This window comes from Anarhichas minor, unplaced genomic scaffold (assembly GCF_050575085.1).
Source record: "Anarhichas minor isolate MPS153535 unplaced genomic scaffold, ASM5057508v1 ptg000058l, whole genome shotgun sequence".
Taxonomy (NCBI): Eukaryota; Metazoa; Chordata; class Actinopteri; order Perciformes; family Anarhichadidae; genus Anarhichas; species Anarhichas minor.
The window spans coordinates 7,308,581-7,324,246 of NW_027466504.1; the positions used below are offsets into that span (position 1 = coordinate 7,308,581).

At 45.4% G+C, this 15,666-nt stretch overlaps 1 protein-coding gene across 3 annotated transcripts in view; it reads right to left on the bottom strand.

Moving 5' to 3' along the window:
* Positions 1-217: 217 nt before the first annotated feature.
* cdh23 (cadherin-related 23) overlaps positions 218-15,666 on the bottom strand; it is a 139,168-nt gene continuing 123,719 nt past the window's right edge. For 2 of the 3 annotated variants that reach the window (XM_076076534.1, XM_076076536.1), the window contains 32 exons: positions 14,722-14,943; positions 14,496-14,615; positions 13,664-13,844; positions 13,439-13,572; positions 12,851-13,060; positions 12,346-12,453; positions 11,642-11,744; positions 11,171-11,296; positions 10,879-11,082; positions 10,321-10,779; positions 10,065-10,181; positions 9,751-9,975; positions 9,465-9,634; positions 9,008-9,145; positions 8,660-8,779; positions 7,910-8,087; positions 7,608-7,819; positions 6,850-7,044; positions 6,649-6,762; positions 6,396-6,525; positions 5,831-6,094; positions 5,588-5,749; positions 4,727-4,983; positions 4,524-4,621; positions 4,295-4,415; positions 4,131-4,210; positions 3,935-3,975; positions 3,721-3,781; positions 3,222-3,351; positions 2,839-2,958; positions 2,444-2,554; positions 218-2,049 (listed from right to left, as the gene is read on the bottom strand). In XM_076076534.1, the coding sequence (XP_075932649.1) occupies positions 1,708-2,049; positions 2,444-2,554; positions 2,839-2,958; positions 3,222-3,351; positions 3,721-3,781; positions 3,935-3,975; positions 4,131-4,210; positions 4,295-4,415; positions 4,524-4,621; positions 4,727-4,983; positions 5,588-5,749; positions 5,831-6,094; positions 6,396-6,525; positions 6,649-6,762; positions 6,850-7,044; positions 7,608-7,819; positions 7,910-8,087; positions 8,660-8,779; positions 9,008-9,145; positions 9,465-9,634; positions 9,751-9,975; positions 10,065-10,181; positions 10,321-10,779; positions 10,879-11,082; positions 11,171-11,296; positions 11,642-11,744; positions 12,346-12,453; positions 12,851-13,060; positions 13,439-13,572; positions 13,664-13,844; positions 14,496-14,615; positions 14,722-14,943 (5,253 nt within the window). In that variant the 3' untranslated portion in view covers positions 218-1,707. Of the gene's footprint in view, positions 2,050-2,443; positions 2,555-2,838; positions 2,959-3,221; positions 3,352-3,720; positions 3,782-3,934; positions 3,976-4,130; positions 4,211-4,294; positions 4,416-4,523; positions 4,622-4,726; positions 4,984-5,587; positions 5,750-5,830; positions 6,095-6,395; positions 6,526-6,648; positions 6,763-6,849; positions 7,045-7,607; positions 7,820-7,909; positions 8,088-8,659; positions 8,780-9,007; positions 9,146-9,464; positions 9,635-9,750; positions 9,976-10,064; positions 10,182-10,320; positions 10,780-10,878; positions 11,083-11,170; positions 11,297-11,626; positions 11,745-12,345; positions 12,454-12,850; positions 13,061-13,438; positions 13,573-13,663; positions 13,845-14,495; positions 14,616-14,721; positions 14,944-15,666 lie in introns of all 3 variants that reach the window. The other variant, XM_076076535.1, reaches the window with a different exon arrangement.

Below are 15,666 nucleotides of genomic sequence, written 5' to 3' on the forward strand. Positions count from 1 at the left end.
CTACATTAAGACATGCAAGCGTGCAATACCTACATTCAGGTTTGTTTGTCATTGAATTGCCAGTGAAGCCGTAGTTCAAACTGTTCCTGTGAGGATAACGGGAGTCATCATTGAAATGTGAGGACAGGTTTCCAGTCTTTTCTTTGTGTATTTAAATAATATTCTGCTGCATCGGGTGCCTTGTTGTTCTCCAATCATCCCACTGAAAGAGGTCAAAGGCCGTTGCATATTTCTTTTATTATCACGGATCACCCAACATTTCCCAACACAGATCTCAGGAATGGTGACAATAATGACAAAGAAATAACAATGTACAAAATGGGAATATAAAAAATAAATAAATAAATCTTAAAAACACACCACACATCAGAAACGGCATCAGTTGTCATATAAAGGAAAACAGAACGACATGTCACCATAGCACAATATACACATCCACAAGGATTCCCTACCTATTTTGGTAAGTCAGCATTTTCCTTTAAAAATATTTTAATTCCATCAGCTTTTCTATAAAATAAAAAAATAAAGCAAAGAGCTCATTTTGAGCATGACTTTTTTTTTAGTCCCTCAGGTGGCAGTGTAAAGTCTGTGGGCACAATGCCATCTTCATGTTTATAAAAATTGGATAATTCATATTTTTTTAAAATTCTAATCTTTAAGTCCTTGCCTTTAACTGCCTTTTATATTAAATTTATCATAAACGATTGAAAGTTGTTTTTTTTGATGACTTCATGTGGCTCCAGTCTCGTACAACGTTTTGATTCTTCTTCCACCATCATCGTCATTGGTGAAGCGTCTCCGTGTACATGAAGAGCTAGAGATGAAGAGCTGGACCAGGCTCTGAATATTCACTGCTGTCCAGCAGACTGGAGCGGTTTGTCTTCTTGCCATGGATCCAAATAAAGACTTATCAAACTACTACAGTATTTAAACAATTGCAGAATGGCCAAGGCCCCTCTTGATTTTGGTGTCAGGTGAAACTCCGCTCTGTGAGCATCACTGGGGGAATTATTTGAAGTGCTCTTGTCTGCATTAAATGTCCATCTGTAATTTCCCAACAATAAAATGTATCTAATATCTGAAAAAGAAAAGTCGTACTGTCCCATCCTCACTCCTCAAACACTGATGGCATTGTCTTGCAAAAAGAAATCAATATCAGAGCACGATAACAGTAATTGGGTCATTTTCTCAATGTCCCATCGATGGCCATCCACTGGTCTGAGTGTTTCAAGCTTCATTTTTTTGAGTGTGTGTATTTGCGTGAGTGTATGCAGTCCAGGTGTGACTGCAAAAGGGTTCCTGATAATGAGGCACCTTTTGACGATCATAAGGTCAGGGTTCAACAAGCTTCTCCCACAGGGAGGCTTAGTCTCTCTTCTCCACTTTGCTCTTTAGATGAAAGTCGATGACCCCAGTTGGTTTTGTCTCGCTGAAGAAAAGTTTCCTGCTTATGATTTTCCATTTCCTAAGGGCATTTGAATGAACCTTTGATTGAAGCACCTAACGTGGGACCACCTTCAACATGAGACCAAACTCAAACCAACCTGATGGTGAGTAAGTCCTCTTGCAGGCCGTCTCACTGATGAGGTACCCTAGACTACACACACTCCTCCTCCAGTCCTCCCCAACCACGTCAGGGCAGCGGTGTGGAGGCACAAGGACACACACGAGTCATGGCTGCGCTCAGACCAGCGAGGCCTCGGCTAGTCATAACTCCGTGATCTCCAGTGGACTCCCCGACAGGGTGTCCCCGTCCTTGTGGCGGTGCATCGGGGTGGACTTGGCCGACTCGGTGCGGGCGTTGCGCTCGGAATAGAGCCCCCCGTCAGCGTTCAGGGCCTCCAGAGAACGCGCCAGGGCCCGCTGGTCGTCCTCTGGCAGGCTGTTGAGGTCAGAGGTCAGGAGGGTACCTGTGCTGCCGTGGACCACGTGCACACCTTCGGGGCCCTTCAACTCCACAGGGAGCTTGTGCTTGAAGCGCATTGTGCCGCGACCTCCGCCCATGCCCAGTTGCTCGTCCTCATCATCGTCCAGGTCACTCTGGATCAGCTGTCGAGGGGAGGACAAGAGAGGAGAGGGAGAGTTTAAACCTACTGATCGCAAAGGCATCAGGTTGACAACAATAAGCAGCTTTGTAAGAGAAATGTTTGAGGAAGAGCTGGTAAAAGGTAGACCAGTGGAAGGAAACGTTTCAGGAGAGAAATCAGTAGATCACTTGCATTAACAATTTGGAAAAGTAGTGAAACAATAGAACAGCGGAGAAGAATAAATTGAATTCCAGTCCTGGGTTACTCTATTGGACCCAAAGTCTGGCTCAAGGTAGCAAAGACAGCAGAAGTAGTGACTAGGTGCCAAGTCAGAGCAGCAAGCGTCAGAATGGGAAATCACAGGAATGCAAGACCACTCTCCGGCGGTGTTAGACCACCAGTTTTTCCTAGCCCACCTCAGTGACTGACGACTGATCTCCCTGACTGGTGGACACTGTGACGAGTCGTGCTGCAAAGAGCGTTTTCAGCCTCAGGTAGTCGTCCAGGACCACATTGAGCAGGGAACCCTGACAGGACGGCAGTTAGGATCAAACACAGTCTGTAACACCATCCTCCTTACACACCCTCACTGTCACAGAAATCAGAAATGAGAATCCACAGCAGGACCATCTTTGAGTCCTTGGCGTCTCTCTCTTTGTTTTCTTCTCAGGACGTACTGGAGGAGGTCTTAGGAGCTGTCCCTCAATGATTTTTGGGAAGGATGGAAGGACCGGCGCAAAAGAGGCTTTTGGATTTGGACGTCTTCATGTGAGTGTGTCTGCCTGGATAATCTGACATACAGGTGTCTTACCTTGATAGGCCCTTCCCTCATAATCTGGCCCAGTTTAGCAATGTTGTCGTACTCCTGAATGGCTGCCCTCAAGTAACGATCATCCTCAGGCTTCGCTTGAGGCTCTCGACCAAATGTGCCCTGTGGGGATGACACACACACACACACACACACACGCACACACACACACACACACACACGCTTACTTAAAAATGTTGAGCTGTGAAATGCGGTTAACTGACGACAATGACTTGGTAAAAGAAAATAAACTTGTGTAATGTTGAGAATTATGACTTTACTCTCTACCTTCTCAGCATTAAAGAATGGAGCAAAATAAAATCTATTTAGCTCCTCAGGGATTTGTTGGAAAATATGAATGAGCTCAGATAGATGCTGGTACTGACATGAGTGCGTGCAGGGCTGTTCCACAGGTCAGTTATCTCACTGAGGTTCTCAGGCAGGTCGTCCTCGTGGTCAGCCTGAGCAGCCAGCTCCAGGTTGCGACAGAATGGGTCCAGCCACACCGGATTAGCCCTGCAGAGGGCAAACAGCATTACCCACATCATGTACGACATGCAACGGAAGTATGACTAGCTACAAAAAAAAAAAAATCACTCAACTTAAAGGGATAGTGTGACATTTTGGGAAACATGCTTATTCGCTTTCTTGCCGAGAAGATCAGTACCACTCTCATGTCTGTATGCTGAATATGGCTTAGCATAAATAATGTGAACAGTTAACCTGGCTAAAGAAAAGTGTGTCCTTGATCTTTATAACTAACTCACAACTACTGAAAAAATACAGTGGGACATTTTTGATAAAAACTATAGTTTGCATAATAACAACACAAAGTGGTATTCGGTGTGAATTCCTTTTAAGCAATTCCAGAATCTTTTATCTCACCCCTCAAAAGAGTACTTGTTAGTGTTGGGCATGTCCAGGATATCCATTAGACCCGGGTTCCCTGGATGGTAGAGGACAGATCATTTAAAAAAAAAAAAAACTAAACTAAACCGACATGTTGAACTCTACATTTACAGGCATTAACAGCCATAAAAGCCACATCCTGAAGTTAACAGGTGGCGGGACCGTCCCCCTCAATGAAGCTGCTTCTCACCTGCTGATCCTGCAACGATGGCTTTCAGCTTCCTCTGGTGTCTGCAACACAGGAAGAGGCACGTGTCATGAGAAGGTAAACATGTTGATGTCGCTGCTCAGACTGACAGCATAGAAACAGGGTCCATGACTGACTCCGTCGACTGAAACATTCAAAATAAATCCAAGTCAATGCAAAATTGCTGAAGGGTTCTTACACTCTGTGATAATGCCAGTTCATTGTGACAAACAGAATTCCTGCCGAGCACAGCAGCACAGCCAGGATGATGATGACTAGCTGTGAGAGGGGAAAAAGAACGTTAAAGGCACCAAGAGACAAAACATCTGCAACGGCCTGTGGGTGTCTGGAGGCCTCGCAGACCTGTAGTGTGGTGATGTCGTCGGGCAGTTTGTCACTGACAGCAGGCTGAACGTCCACGACGGTGTGTTTCCTGAACAGGTTCCTCAGCTGCTCCTTGTTCTCATCTATCATCTGAATTACCCTGCAAAGCACAAAACACCAGGACCCAGGTAAACTCCTACAGTATGTGTAGAACAGTGCCACCATGCAGCATTGGAGTGAAAGATTCATTTAATTCAGGAAGGTATACCTGGCAACGTCTAGGATGGTGTTGCTCTGATTGTTGACGACGTGAATGAGCATGTCTGTCTGATCATAACTGACCCTGCCCTTCTTGTCCACATGGAACTGCACAAAAGACGAGTGAGACAAAGATTTTGAATATTTACACACACACCACAAATTTAAAAGTCACATAACAAAAGACCATTTCCATTAAAGAAAATGCCTCACCTGTATATCATCCAAGTTGACAATGGCTCCAGTAATGTTGGACAGCAGGTTGACGAAATCTTCCTGGTTTTCGCGGACCAAATCAGGGATCTCATTGAAGACTATCTTGACCCTCTGGTCATCCCGGAGAATGTAGATGTTCACGTTGGTGGTTGTACTGTGTCCGGCGAAATCACACGCCAAAATCTCGAGCTGGAAGTAGCCCGGACTGTAGGCGGTGAAGAGGTCATATGTTCGGATGACACCATCTGTCAAACCTGTGGAGATAATGGGATAGAATGTCCTTCTGAAATAAGAAATTAACTATAAACATATGGGACCCGCACTGGTATAAGGAACCTTCCCTGTCCGGGAGATTTTGAACAGTATGCACGAGAAGATGAGAAGAACTGTCTGCAGGAAGCAAATACACAACTACAGGAAGTGTGAGACTCAGGTCATTTTGACTGCCCTAGTCCAACAAGATGCATTCAATTCTGATTCAAACGCAGTTCATGATATTGATCATAAAAAAATAAAATAAGTCTGGTGATATTCCATATTTTCTTATCGTCAATCACTCACAAAGCAACGATTACGTCATCCTACCAACAAGTATTCCCTGATATAAACTTATTCCTCCAGAAAGTATTGAGACAGTATTGTTGGTTTTCGGCCTTTCATGGGATTTGGTGCCTTGTGTATATTTCATGTCCCCGAAATACAACTTGTGCCAGATCATTTTCAGTCCTTGTTGTTACATTAAACTCAATGCAGGTAGTTGGCGGGTAGATCTTGACAATATCTTGAACTAAACAGGCAATGTCTAAGGTGTGTGTCAATGTTTAAAGCCGCCTGAATATTGTTCATGAGGAAGCTCACCGATGATGAAGATGCTGCCAACGTCCTCACTGCCATTGCTCTGTGACTGGAAATAGCGGATTGTAACAATATGGTATTGAACCAAGCTGTTGTTGCCGATGTCATTATCTATGGCCACGACCTTGATCAGGTCCGAGCCCACTTTGGCATTTGCTGCAACTCCTGAAAGCAGAGAGGGAAGGTGTTGATGCTTTTACATAGACCAGCATGCACATTCAGTGCGTGTACCAGACTGCAGACTACCTGCAGTGTACTCCGCCTTAATGAAGCGTGGTTTCTGGTCATTGATGTCTTCCAGGTCAATGCGGACTTCCAGCAGGCTGGGGTCACTGGCAGGGTCCAGGGCTTTGGCCCGGGCTGCCCTCTGACCCCTGGGAGGAGTCCAGCTCCTGTTGCTGGAAGCCTTGATGATGATTGAGTAGACCGGGATCTCCTCACGGTCCAGGTCCTTAAGCAACTTCAGCTCTCCATCTAGACTCAAGCCAAAGTTTCCATCACTGTTTCCTCCTGCAGGAAGAGATGGAAAGCACTTGTGTTCAGTCACCTAACGCCCTGAAGGAATCGGCTTGAAATAGAAAAGAAAGACGGATGGATCCATGCAAATGTCCTCATTATTCCTGGGCTTTTGAAGTAAGAGGACTTTCATCTGAACACACAATGGATACAAGAAAAACTCTGTATCCGCTAATGTAGCTTGATCTGTATCAAGGTTAACATAAAGAATTTCACTCATGGGGGAAATCTACAGTTTTAACATGGACATTAAAATCAAACTTATTGCTGCAGTGTCTGTAGGACACCTCATCACCTGCAATAAAGTAGTAGACGATGGCATTGGAGCCCTCGTCTGCGTCCATCGCTCTGGTTGTGTTCCCCACCACAGTACCTGGAGGGGAGTGCTCAGGCACTGCCAGCCTCTGGTAAGGCAAGCTGCCACGCTGAGGTGCACACACACAAACAGACCAAAGGGGAAAGACTTTGACAAACCGTCAAATAGCAGCTCCTTGTACAGATGCACCATGTGCAGACATTAGGGCGTACTCGGAGAGCTTCATACTCACCGGCGGTTTAAGGAAGACGGGTTCATTGTCGTCAATGTCCAACAGCGCCACCTGCAGAGGCTGTGTGGTCTCGTAAGGCACTGGCTGGCCCATGTCGCGGGCCACAACGATAAGCTGAGAGAGTCGTTTGCACTCAGTTAGAAACATACACACCAAGAAACACACAAGTGCATTAACTGCGCACACACACAGTTGACTCACGCTGTGGAGGGCCTGTTTTTCCCGGTCCAGTTTCACAGTAGTTATGATGACTCCGGACATGGCGTCGATGTGGAAGTTTTCCCAGTCTCTGTTACCTGCTCCGGTCTGCAGGAAGCCATAGCGGACCTCTCCATTCACCCCCTCGTCAGAGTCCGTCGCATGCACCTCATACACCGGCAGGCCTGGGGGCTGCTCCTGCATGGAGGGCAAACGCTGTCAGTATATGCTTGTGTGAACCTCTCAACTTGTATCTTAAAGGTCACCAACTTTGTCTGTCCATTTGGTTCTGAAATAAACAGCAGTGGAACTGGAACACAAGAGCTTTGTTGATTTTTTTTTTGTGTTTTTTTCGATACACTTCTTTATTACAACATCTAATCCAATATGCCAGTACGGCCCCGGTGCTGACTTTATGGAGCTGAGTGAGTATCGGCCAGATGTGACGAATCCACATTAAATACATACATCGTCGTTTTCATTATGAAATGTACCGTTTCTGGTAAAAGTTTCATTTAATTAATCGCAGTGAGCCACCGACTCATTTCCTTAGCACCACAGCACTCCTTGCTGTCAAAATGTATTGCAATGAGTCACACACAGTGAGGCAGATGTTGTGCAGATTGTGAATGTTAATAAATGAGAGTATCTGAATCCAGAAACTCCGTATCTACAATTTAAGCATCCGGAGAGAACGTTTGACCTAGAAATCAGACTTCTTCAGAAGAAGACAACAGTACATGCAGTGTGAATACAGATACCTCTGAGATATGAATGATGGTTCCATTGGCAGGCCTGACAAACAACGGTCTGTTGTCATTGACGTCTATGACCGTAATGATCAGGTCTGCAGTGCTCCACAGGGGAGGACGCCCCTGGTCTGTAGCCACCACAGTCAGGTTGAAATGTTCAGAGGACTGAAGCAGGCGGCGAGAGCGCACCAGCCCTGTGTTTGGATCCAGGGAGAACGCATCTAACAAGACCAGGAATAGATATGAACAATTATACTTTGATTCAGAATATTTAGTGAGGTGACCTGAGGCTTTTATTAGTATATTCATACCTGAATGGAGTCCCAGCAGGCTGTAGAGTACCGCTCCATTTTCTCCTTCATCCAGGTCGTTAGCCCTCACTGTGATCACAGACGTTCCACTGGGCTCATTCTCAAACACGCTGGTGTTGAACACACGCTCCGTAAAGCGTGGCCGATAATCGTTGACGTCAAGGACGGTCACCAGGACCTGACAAGCACCAACAGGCAGATGTTAACAATATTCCTGCTACAAGGTTTAATTCAAGGTCACGTAGAGCCCGACTCGTACATCGGCACGTTTCAGCTCCTCACATTTTGTTAATGTATTTTGGTATACCAATACAATATATATATATATATATATATATATATATATATATATATATATATATATATATATATATATATATATATATATATATATATATATATATATATATATATATAACAGAGAGCACTGACAACTTTATATTTTCCCAAATACAAGCAAATAACCAAATTAATTATTATTATTTTCCTAAAATAAAAATCAGCTGATAAGTATCGGCCTTAAGAACGTAGTGTTGTTGCGCCCTAATCACTTCCTGATTAAGTATTTGCTCGAATAAATGAATCAGCAAAATATACTTGATTGTACTTCAGCAACACAACTTACAGATGACTTAAGTTTAAACTATGTGCCACGTTCTACGTGTCATATCCCTGCTTCTCATTCAGTAAAAGTGTTAATAAAGATGGTATTTGGTGTTTATACGTGTCGTTCCAGCCGGTGATCTCTACCTGGATCGAGTTCTCTCGTCTGTTGTTGGAGCTGCCGCCAGGGTTGTCACGGGCAACAGCGGTTAAAGTGTAGTGATCCTTTGTCTCCCTGTCCAGAGGAGAAAGGATGTAGATCTCTCCCTGACACGGGGGAGAGAGAATGATTAGGAAGGAAGTACAGGCTGACTGCGAGCGGTGGTTGAATCAAGACATCCATTTATGACAGAAATGGAGGTCAAATAGGTCATCTTTAGCACGCTTTCTTTAAAACCTTTGTTTCCAAACAGGATGACGTTCAATGTTGACACCCTGATAGGGAGTAGGGCGTAGTTGTGATGGCTGATGTGCTTAGTGTACAGGTTAACTCACAGTGGATGGTCTGATGCCAAACTTGCCCTCCCCGTCTACCAGGCTGTACTCAATGACGGCAAAGAGGCCAGAGTCGCCATCTGTAGCCTTGACACGAACTATGATGGTGCCCAGGTCCACGTTCTCGAACACAGGCTCCTACAAACACGGGTAAAGACACATACAGCGGATATCGAGTTTGGAGTTGTGCTGTTTAAATACCAAGATATGACTCAACTCACAATATGACAATTTTACATTAAAAAAACGAAACGAAATACGAAAATTAACTCGCAAAAGTGAGTGAATGCCACACAAACAATGGGCATGGTCAAAATAACTACATATACATTATATCTGAAGTTACAGAAGTAGCCACTCAAAAATACTGAAATGATCAATCCTTTTATCCTTTGTTTAACAGCATTCTTCATTTCTGCTTTGGTGGGTGCAATGTGTTTCTTATTCTGTTCAGTACCTGATATGAGGGTTGGAGGAAGAAAGGGTTGTTGTCATTCACGTCCACTATCCGCAGATAAACTGGCAGCTCAGCTATCCTGGGAGGAGTGCCATGGTCCTGTGCCCGAATCGTGAAATTCAGCCACTGCACCTGCTCGAAATCCACCGTCTGGTTGGCTACAATCTTACCTGGGACATTTGTCACACATGATAGTTACAGTTAGGATTCATCTGGCCTATAATAATATTCTAAATTTGCATGATTTGCCTACTGCAGCTTGATGAGGTGGTGCTGGTGGTCTTACCAGTAGAAGGGTCCTCCAGTCTAACGTATCCCCCTCGGGGCAGGTGGAGCAGCTGGTAGATGACCTGGCCGTTGGGACCTTTATCGGGGTCTACAGCTGATACTGATAGCAGCGTTGTGCCCGGCTGAGCTCCTTCTAAAATCTTCTCTGTGAAGTTGGACACTCCGAAGGGCCGGAAACGAGGGGCATTGTCATTTACATCCAACACGTTTATGGTTAGTCTCGCTGTAGAGGAGGAGTCATAATGATAAGGGAGTGATGATAACTTACTGAATGTATAAAACTGAAGATGAGTTTCATGGAAACGGACTCACCGTTGGGAACACTTCCTGACTTGTCAATAACTTCACTGGCGTTGTCATGGACAGACACGATGATCTCAAATGTAGCTACCAGCTCTCTGTTGAGCGGGTTGCGTACAAACACTGCACCTGAAAATTCACCAAAACACATTTGATTATTTTCCCAAAAGTTAGACCCAGTATTTTCAGTATAATGGCTAATTATCATCATCCGTCAAAATTAATCTTTGTCGATCAAGAACCTGAATTTGGTTGCACCATGTCTCACCAGTGTGTAGATCAATGCCAAAGGACTCCTGCAGCCCATCCACTGGTTTGTTCCCATCATCCTTTGCCTCCACTGAGATGATGTAATACTCCAGCCGGGGATGCAGATCCGGGTCCTCAGCGGTCAGCGTGGTCACCACCATACCCGGCGGGGTGGACTCATTGACGTTTATCATGGTTACTGGCTCTATAAAACGGGGTCGGGAGTCGTTGACGTCATCCAGAATGACTGTCAGGGTGGCTGTGCTCGACATGGGGGGTGTGCCACGATCAGTTGCCATGACGACCAGGCGGTAGGACCCACGCTCTTCTCTATCGAGGGTGGTGTTGCCCACTAGGACCGCACCAGAGAGCGGGTCCACCACGAAGCGGTCCTGAGCACCGCTTTCCAGCCGATACATCAGCCAGCCATTAGAGCCAGAATCGGCGTCAGTGGCGGACAGCTGAGTCACCACCACACCTGGAAGAGACAAAGGACACAAACACATGCACATTTGTATTCTTGTGACCAGTCCATTGCCCAAGGGTTAGGGTAACCCCCACAAGCCAATCTACACACCAGAGGGGCTGTTCTCAGGGAGTCGAACGCTGAAGCTGGAAGGACTGAAGACGGGAGGGTTGTCATTCTGGTCCAGGATGGTAACCGTGAGAGGGACACTGCTGTTTAAACCGCCTATGTCCTCCCCAACCAGGAACAGCTCTACCCGAGGCTCCTGAAATGCCTCGCGGTCCAACTTCGCCCCCTGACGCACACGTATCACACCTAGAGGGAGATGCAGAGACTTTAACAATTGCATTGCACTTTTTAAAATTTCTCTGTCTGTCTACTTGCTGAGGAGTTATAATGTTACCAGAGTTGGCATCCACAGTAAAGAGGTCCACCCTGGCTCCCAGCAGGCGGTACTTCGCCACAGCATTGGGTCCGATGTCCTTATCCTCAGCCAGAACTGGCCCATTTAACACTGTTACAGTACTACCTAAAAGGACAAAGAAGAAGTAAAATGATCACAGTCAGGTTAGAATGTTTACACTACATCAGCAAGCCTGTTTCACTTGGTGATCGCACGTTTCTTTGATAATAGCCAAGAGATGGTAAAACGTTGAACAAATCAATTGTGATTATAAAGTTGTCAGTCCTTCTATCTCACCTCTAACTTTCAAAGATGTGTCAAAAAGCATCACTGAATATAAGCCGTATGTCAACAAAGTCAGGAAGTGGGTGAGACAGTGTTACAGACAGTGTTTTGGCACAATGCCCTGTGCTGCAGATTTCCCCCACTCGAGGGAAAACAGAGAGATAAACACACCAGCGTGAGTGCTACCTGCTTCAGAGTTCTCTGTGATCTCTGCCCTGTAGCTGGTCCTGGTGAATATCGGCCTGTTGTCATTCTCATCCAGAATGGTGATCACTAAGATGTCTGAATCCTGGTGGTGTGGGACAGACGGGGGAGAAATAAACAATTACAAAGAGCAGAGGATTATGTGGTAAAGACAAGAAAAAGAGGGAGGAGAGAAAAATACATTAATCAGCCCTCAAAGAGGGAAATTGATAAAAAGCACTCTGATGTTTTAGTGTAGTCAGAATAGAAAGGTGTTGCAGTTGTTGTACCGTGCAACCACCAACAGGCTGCTGGTGGTTGCAGCTGTTATTTTGCAGCTCCGGCTTAGAACAGTTTCTCACCTCCGCCACAGAGGCAACATTTAAAGCAGGCCACATTGTTTTTTATAACAATGAACACCTTGCAACTGCAGATTGGGTGGTTCTCATGTTCTTAAGTTATTAGTGTGCAAGAGATTCTCTTTGGTCTAAGGTCTTTGAATCCAAATCGTTTCATTTCATTGCCATTCGCGGCTGCCACCGAGCACCTAAAAGTTCAGGATTGCCTGTTTTTATGAATTCCTCCAAAGCTGACTTTAAAAGACACAAGGTTTTGCGTCAGTGGCGGTGGTCTCTGGTTGTTTCAGTGGTCTCTTTGTGAAAATGCCAATGTGGAAACGTGTGTGTGCAGAGGTGGGGTGGGATTACCCTGCGAGCGATGCGGGGGTTCTCGGGGTTGTCTTTGACGGTGATGGTCAGTGTGTACTCAGCCACTCGCTCTCTGTCCAGTGGTCTGTTCACCTGCACCACACCTGTCTGACAGACACAGAGAGGAAGAGCGTGTTCAGAGATTCACTCTTGATACAACAGTATGTTATATTACACCGTTGTGCTACCACAGTATATGTCTTTTCACCTATCCTTCTCTAAAGGACGTGTATTTGTATGCTCTGTAAACATATCTGTAGCAGGGCTGTACAAGCCTTAAGTGCAGACTGTGGATGAAACATCTGGACCAAGTCTTACTTGACGTGATCAAATCTGGGAGCAGTTAGTCACAAGATTCACACTTCTTCCCCCATGCTTCCCTTTTTTCAACCACCTGCTCCACTGTCACCACATCAGTCAGAGTCAGATTTTTCAACTTAAAGAGTGACTGAAATTCAGTGTTTTGTTGCCCGAAAAGATTCCTGCCTGTTATCTGTTATCTCACCGTGTCGTTGATGTAGAAGGCTCCATCCTGGTTGCCAGCGGTGATGTTGTAAGTTAGCAACGCGTTCCGTCCGCTGTCTGCATCTCGCGCTTGGACCCGGGCCACAGAGGTGTGTATGGTGGCGCCTTCACTCACGTTTGTGTTGTACGGCAGGTTCAGGAGGACTGGGTCGTTGTCGTTGATGTCTCGGACATTGACCCCCACCACCACCTGAAGGAAACACGCCAGGACAAAGACAAAACCTCAAACTCATGCCTGTTCACAGTCACTCATATTTAGATTGTCTGTCTACAAATGATGTTGAGAAGATACTGTGCCACACAACTCCTCCTAGACCCATCACAAAGGTTCACTAAGCAGCTGTTATAACATGAAACATGTTTTTAAAACAGTTGCTTATGTGTTAATCTGTCCCAAACATTTACTGGAGATTTTAAATTTCACAGCATTCATAGACCAAATGTGCTTTTTCAGATGTAATGTGTGTTTAACAGAAGGGAAGCTTGCAAGATCATAATTGTTCAAGAGGATATGGTGAGAGTATGTGGCTGCCAGCAGTGCGTGTGTGTTTATGTAATAAAGGCCCACCGAGCTGTTGCGAGACGGGGTGCCCAGGTCTCGGGCTGTGACAGTGATGTTATAGAAGGCTGTTGTTTCTCTGTCCAGCTCTACGTCCTTCCTCACCCGCAGCTCGCCCTCCACTGGAGAAACCATGAACTCATCTGACAGAGAGACAGAGACAAAAGGCTCAGAGACCCACAGTGAGGATTTAATAGCAGATCACTCTCTTCTACAGAAGAATCCGGTACTAACTCTGGGGATCTCCACCGGTGATGCTGTACTCCACTTTGCCGTTGGGGCCAGAGTCTACATCACTGGCTCTGAGAGTCCAGACCCGGGGTCCTGGCTGGCCCTCAGTCACCTCGAAGGGTCCCTCAAAGGCTCTGGGAAAAGTGGGTGTCACATCGTTCACATCTAGGACATTTACCAGCACCTAAAGGAAGGAGGGAGGGAGAGGGACTTTCAACATCCGTTTTGAGATAGGTGACTGTGACATGTACACTGTGAATGGCAGAAATAGGATGAACAGCAAAAGGTAGCCAACTCCACAGTCTTGTGGATTTCCACATGCAGCTTTCAGGTCATACAGAGGCATCAGTAACCATGTAAAAGTTCCTCACAGTAACTTTAAATTGGACATTGAATTTAAACTTTTGGGTCCTTGTGTCTTGATATTCTGATGCAAATCTTCATGTGTAAGGATGGATTTGGGTGTTTTTAATCATCAAGTTTCTGCATTTCATCTTTATTTACAGACCTGGAGAGAGTCGTTCATGCTTTTATCTGCTTGAGACTCTACTACTGCAATGCGCTTTATTCTGGTATCAGCAAGCGAAACATTCGAAGAAACCAAAAACCAAGTTGATGTCTTCGTGTTGTTCGTCTTGGCCAATAGTCCAATGGTCAAAATTATTTACAAATATGTAAAATAGATAAAAACAGCAAATCTTCACATTGGAGGATCAAAATTGAGAATTGATTTTCTTTTGATCTTCTCTACTTAATTTATCAATAATTGTTTCAGCTCTAAAATGTTTAATTTCAGTCATCAGAATAAAAGAGTGCGTCTCATTTGCATAATTACTGTTGTGCTGGATGTCAAGCGAAGAGCAGGCTTTGGACACTGGTCCGTGGCCGTGACGACCAGTGCGTAGTGTCCTTTGCTGATCTCGTAGTCCAGCTCCTTCACGGCTGTAATTCTCCCCTAAATACACACACACACACACACACATACGCATCACACACAGCAGGTTAATACATGGATGTTTCTGCAGAGGTAACACGACAGCATAACATTCACCATGTCTTACCGTGATGCTGTTTATATGGAAGGTCTGGATCAGGTTTCCTTGAGCGATGGCATATCGCAAGGTGCCGTTCAGACCCTCATCTGGGTCGATGGCCGTTACTGTGGCGATGGTGGCGCCCACTGTGTCTGGTCCCTCGCTCAGCACCGTGACGTACTCCTCCTCAGGAAACTCTGGGGCGTTATCGTTCTCATCCACAATGTGGACATAGATGGTGGTTGAGGTCTACGTGACAAACGGAGGGAAACTTTTTACAGCTGTGTCAGCTATTTGTGGCTTACTGTACTAAACTCTGCTGACAGTACGGGTTCCTTTTTGTCGTTGGAGATGTGTATCAGACACGAAGACGTGTGATTCATTCATCGTCGTGGTTTGGTATTTTGAGAGGCCTCAGGATCGGCGTGCCATATGTGAGGAGGCTCTGTGTGTCTCGAGGTTAAGATAACATGGAAACCTTGTAGCGGTCTGGACCCAGGGTTACACATTGTTTTGTCTCCTCTCTGATGACGTGCGATAGATACACAGTGCAAGGCTGGGTGAATCTTGTGGCACTTGAGGTTTTTGGTATGTCTCGCATGCAGTGCCAAAAAGCTTTTCTGATCAGGTCTGTGCTGTAATAAACATATATTCAAGTGAAGACAACTGGTCCAAGTTATTCTTTTATTCCTCCAAGTGAAGATTGACTCCTGCACTTGTATACACTGTTCACTAGAGAGGATACATACAGGTATTAAGGTCTTCAGTTGTGATTTTGCGTCTGTGACATGTGATCAGGCTTCATTTAACATGGGAGACTGGGAAGAGACAGTGGGACCATATTTTGTTACAGACAGAAGAAGAAAATATCTTGTTAGAACAAAAAAGAAATCTTAAGAGTAAGTGACGCGGAGAGAAGATGCTGCAAGGAAGCCAAAAGTTCTGCTTCCCTGATGTGCAATCTGTTCACTT